This window comes from Cyprinodon variegatus, unplaced genomic scaffold (genome assembly GCF_000732505.1).
Source record: "Cyprinodon variegatus isolate N-32 unplaced genomic scaffold, C_variegatus-1.0 Scaffold1599, whole genome shotgun sequence".
NCBI classification, from domain to species: Eukaryota; Metazoa; Chordata; class Actinopteri; order Cyprinodontiformes; family Cyprinodontidae; genus Cyprinodon; species Cyprinodon variegatus.
The window spans coordinates 1,003-6,390 of record NW_015152052.1 but is presented as its reverse complement, the minus strand read 5'-3'; the positions used below and the strand labels follow the sequence as shown (position 1 = coordinate 6,390).

The 5,388-nt window shown below is 35.7% G+C and overlaps 1 protein-coding gene across 3 annotated transcripts in view; it reads right to left on the bottom strand.

The window, feature by feature from the left end:
• pih1d1 (PIH1 domain containing 1) overlaps window positions 1–4,883 on the bottom strand; it is a 49,064-nt gene extending 44,181 nt beyond the window's left edge. Inside the window, exons 1-2 of one of the 3 annotated variants that reach the window (XM_015403952.1) lie at window positions 4,807–4,883; window positions 1,960–2,059 (exon numbers count right to left, since the gene is read on the bottom strand). In XM_015403952.1, the coding sequence (XP_015259438.1) occupies window positions 1,960–2,037 (78 nt within the window). In that variant the 5' untranslated portion in view covers window positions 2,038–2,059; window positions 4,807–4,883. Of the gene's footprint in view, window positions 1–1,959; window positions 2,060–4,661; window positions 4,683–4,806 lie in introns of those variants that run through there. The other 2 variants (XM_015403953.1, XM_015403954.1) reach the window with 2 other exon arrangements.
• Between the last annotated feature and the right edge of the window lie 505 nt (window positions 4,884–5,388).

Genomic DNA, 5,388 nt, shown 5'->3' with positions numbered 1-5,388 from the left:
TGTCTTTCTCTTTTTAAATGTAAGGAGACCAAAATTGAGTGCCTTTGTGATTTGAAAATTGTGTTTTGTTATTTTTATAATAATTTTATAAATTATTTTGCAGATGCAATTAATTGTCCAGCTCTAGTTGCATTTATTAGGGCCGAACTGAAATTATTTCCATGGAAATCGAAAACAGGCAAGAGAGTCCCACTTTTGCAACCCTCCCCTTTAACACAGCTTAGAGAGATCAAAAACAGATTTTCTCTAACAGTTACTATTGTTCGTTGTGCCAACAAATAACTGTTTAACTGCTTTGGGTTGTGCCTCACAGTGAGTATTTACTACATCAGGGATCATTTACAACTCAAGACAGTAAAGACTCACAGAGGAGCATATTCAGAGTCAAGTGAACTTTTTGACCTTTTATTTTAAGAGTAGCTGAGAAAACAGCATTTCAATGTCGAAGTGTTCCTTCTAACTGATTGTTGTCGACCACTTCAGTTTAAAACCTTTTGTTGTATTGTCATTTTAGTGTGTTAGGTTACGGCAGGCACCCAGAAATGTTGTCATTGTTGTTAATATTGTTCTTCCATACAGAAAGCCCACATTCATATCTTCAGGTAACACAAAGTACATGTCAAACTTAATAATACTACTTCAGCGATAGTTTCAAGGTGTTGCTTTATTGTATGTCTCGTACCATATCTTTAGGTTGTGCTGTTCTTTTTTTATCTCGTTACAGGTGATGAAGCAGACTCAAAATGTTTTGTCATTAGCTACGTTTACATGCGCAAAATTTCCCCGATCCGATCCAAACCTTGGTTGATCGGAAATTCACAATCTCCGTTTACATGGACACTAAATGAAATGATCCGATCATGACGTGTGCATACATGTGCCAAGCGTTGGATCAGATTAAATCTTTTAAGCATGCGCAGAACTGTGTACTTCCGCTTTAGCAGTAGAAGAAGAAACCGGCTTTTTGTAAACAAACTAGTACTTGTCCGCAATTCCGCAACTTTAGCTACTCTTTGTGCCTGCCCCTCACTTCTTTTTCTTCAGTCGTGTTTGTTGATGTCGTTTTTTTCCATCATGGACCTTCTTTGCATCTTTGTAACAATACTTTTGTTTTTGGTGGTCATTTTAGTTAAGTTAAGGGCTCACCAGTACCTTATGCTAACCCTCCTTCGCTTCAGACAAGGCGGAAAAACGTCACACTGACGTCGCACACATGCGCAGTGAAGATTATTTTACTCTTAAGATCCGAATGGGTGTTTACATGGACGCCAATCAGAATGGCGATCGGCAAAAACCAACTCTCTCTTTCGGAATTAAATTTATTTCCGATCGGACCGAATCGGATTAGAATCTTCAGTCTGACATGTAAACGTAGCTAGTGTCTCCTTTCTATCTCTTCTTTCTTTCATCTTCTCTTTTTTTTTCCTTTTTCCTTTTCTTCTTCTGTTTTTCTGCTCTATTTACATTGCAGTGCCCATATAAACTGTAAAACTCCCTGCACAATTATAATAAAGCAATTTATATACATGTAACAAGTGTAGCACTATGGCAATTGCCATACTGCTCCACTTGTGAAAGTAAAATCTGTTGGGCTCTTTTCGGCATCAAGACAATTATTCTTATTGCCACATTGCCAGACAGGACACTGTTAATAAAAAGTAAAAATAAAAATATTGTTCTTGCAGTTTACATCATAACTAAAATCCGACTACTCAAAACCTTCTTCCTATAATAGCCAAACTATTTCCACAATACTGAATTTGATAAGTTAAAGAGCACAGCTTCCACCCAGGAACGATATTACAGGAGAGAATTTTCACAACAGGATATCCAGTAAATCTGGTAACCAGTCGACGCCTAATAGTGACAATTCTAGCAGTTTTAACATCACAATAAGGTAATTTCAGAGAATGTAAATACTTCTACACTAAATATTAACTGATGTGATCAAATAATTACCTGCAACAGTAGCTGCTGGTAGAGTTCCTCTTGTTGCTGTAACTCCAGCTCCGAGCCAAGAAGAGAGGAGTCCGTCATCTTCAGTTTGAGTTTAATGCTGCTGAAGTTTAAATATAAAAATAAAACAATTCAAATTTCAACACAGTAGAATATCTTAAATATTGTTTTTTGTCTTTTTAAAATAAAATTTTAATTCATTTCGATTACTGGACATGTTCATGGTTATTGGTCATTTTGATTTATACCAGCTGGGTCAGATTATCAATCCATCAATTGAACGATGAAGATATCAGAGTTTAACATCCAGAACTTTGCAGAAAAAAAAAAAAAACAGTCTTAGAAGTCAACGTTGTTTATTTTAGATCATGATATCACATATTTCAGATCAGCTGTTCCCAAAGAGTGGTCCAAGATGGTTTTTCTTCTTTTTTATTTTTTTGACAACCATTGTGATTTCATTCCCGAGGCAGACAGAGGGCCGAATTAAATCCTAAAATACAAAAATCTGATTATAACATGATATGATCAAATGTATTAGTAGATATTACAATTATTTAAAATATAATTTAAATAATCAAACAGTAAAACACATTATTACATAATTAAAGTAAATGAAAATTGTAAAATGATTAAAAATAAGTCATAGGGAAGCGGCTGTTCCAAATTTCTGAATTCTCCCGAGTGATGCCTCACTTTACATGAGTGAATAGGGCTGGGTATTTTCGCCAAAGTCCTGAATCGATTCAATTTTGATTCATACAGTTCTAAATCGATTAATTTCGATTCGATCGTTTTTTACAATAATGAAAGTGGTTCAACTGTGTTTCAAAATACTCATGTATTTTGTTTTTTTGTGTCACATTAAACACAGTGCAAACTTGTAAGTGAAGCCTCACTCGAGCAAGCAGACGTGACACAGCAGACATGCATGAGCTGCATTATCTTCAATGCACAAACCATTTTTGCAGCATTGTCTGTAAATACTACAGGGTGTTTACTGGTCAGCACCCATTTGTTAATGCCTTCAGTCAACCTATTGGGTATATTTGCAGCTGTCTGGCTTGAATTAATCTTGAGTGCCTCTTTCCTGCTTAATTGAATGTGAACGTCATGCGGGTCACTATAAAATGAATCAATCTCATTCCCTAGACATCGATTTTGCCAAAATCTAAAGGAATCAATTCAAAATCGATTAAATCGATTTTTTTACCCAGCCCCACGAGTGAATTAAGTGAATGTGATTGGTCGTTTATCAAGGGGGCGGGGTTTTTTTTGCGGAAGGTTCGCAAGCAAGTTTGGTAGTAGCCGGTTTGTCAGAAGGATCTTGCTAACAAGTTAGCAACTTAGTGCTAGTAGGTTCCCAATGGGAAATTCCATTGGGACCAAGTAGCACTAAAATGGTGACTTAGAAACGACACTGTCAAGGAACGCTATGGACAGAGGAAACATGCAAGAGGAGGAGAGTTTAGTGTCGGAGGTCAGGGATGAGTCTCCTCCATCATACATTTTTCATTTAGAGGAGGAAATTGGGGACAAAGATGTTGTGGAAGAGGACGCCAGGGCGGCAGAAGCTTGGTTTGGTCTAGAAGGCTTACAGCCGTACATGTTTGAGCCCTTGCCTTGCAACGCTGACAGTTCTGTTAGCTCTACGCCTGCTGAAGACACAGACGTCCATCCCCGTGAACACTGGGACGGAACTCAATGGGAAAGTAATAAAGAATATATGATTTTTATTTCTTATTTCAACCGTTGCATATATTAGCTGCCACATATGAATCAACAAAAATGTATTGACAGCTGAGTGTTGATATGTGATTGGCTGAATTTAGGTGTTCAAGATGAGGTATAACTAACAGGCCTGCATAAGATAACGAAAGACACAGATTTTAGGATCTGTGGGATATTATCATCTAATAAAGTTTACATTTATATACATGTTTAAGCTAGAATGATTTGACGTTTAAATATGATTTCCCTTTCTTATTACTTCACTTCATATGTATAAATAAATGTAGAATCAAATGTTTCTGTTTTTTTTTTAGAGGGGTCAGTGGTTTGTTTTGTTGCCATGTTTGGGGTAACAGGCTGAAATGTTACCGTTATCTGATACTGGCTGAAATGTATCAGATCAGGCTAAATAAGTTATGATGTAAAACCCGAACATGAGAAAGTCAGAGGTGAAAACAGTTATTACGTATTTTATTTCTATTATTCAAATATAATGTTTCTTTTAATTTACTGCAGAAAAAAACATGAAAGAAGTGCAGACATCAGTGGATCAGGGGCAAAGTGAGGGAAAGTGGCACTTTTATTTTTTGCTCTGGAAATAGGAGTAAATTAATGTTTGTATGAAGTTTCAGAGCAGCTATCTGATACATAAGCATCCAGCTGACTATTTAAGGCTGTGAACCCAGAACTAGTCTTTACCACGAAGGTAAAGGAAGCAAGTTTTTAATTGACCTGATTTATTAACAAACCAGGAAAGAGGATTTATGCGAAACAAACGGTTAAGGTTGCAAAACAAACTCGTTTCACTATTTTCTAACCAATATTACTTTTATTTTGGAATTATTACATATTTAGTGTCGCAAATTATGCATTTACAACCCCCTTCAAAAAAAAAATTTTATTGTCATTTTTAATAACTGATTGATAAGTGTCAGAAAAACTGCCTAATCGTGATCAATTCCAGGAATAGTTACCCCGTGTTAGCTTAGCATACACCTAACAGCCCACATCCTGAAGCACATTAAATTGTTTTCGGCAGCTCGGAAAGCTTCCTGCTGCGCTCATTTGACTCGGATAGTTTGACGCGTGGTAACAGGCTAAAAATAAATCACCACTTACTGTTTAAAAAGAAGCTGAAGACGAAAAGGGCAGGCTGTTTTCTTCCTTTTAGCATCAGCAACTTCCGCTCTGTGTCTTTCAGAATAAAAGCATCAGAAATAATCAAGGAGCACTCAGCACGTGACTGTGATAGAGTAATGATAGAGGTTGTTGTAATAAAAGGAATAGGATATTAAAGTTCGGTAGATTGAGAGAAAGTTTGTATGGTGGACCAATGCTGCCATAATTAAGAATACATACAGAAATAAATGGAGGACTTAATAATATAATATTGCTTGGAAAAGTAGCAAATAATATTAATTTGTGTGCCATTAAATGTGACAAAAATGATAAAAATAAGATATTTCTTCAACAATTGATCAATTATTCATCTTAAGATATCTATTTTAACTTCAACTTCTATTTTTACTGTTCTGGCATATACGCTGACTTATTTTGAACCTGCTTATTTTTATTATTTTGTCACTTCTTCTCTTATATATATAAGCATCAAATTTAGTCCATCTTTTGGCTTATAATATGCTGCTCAGTAACTGCTCTTTGTAGTTTAACCCTTCAAACAATATGCTCAATTTATAAAAT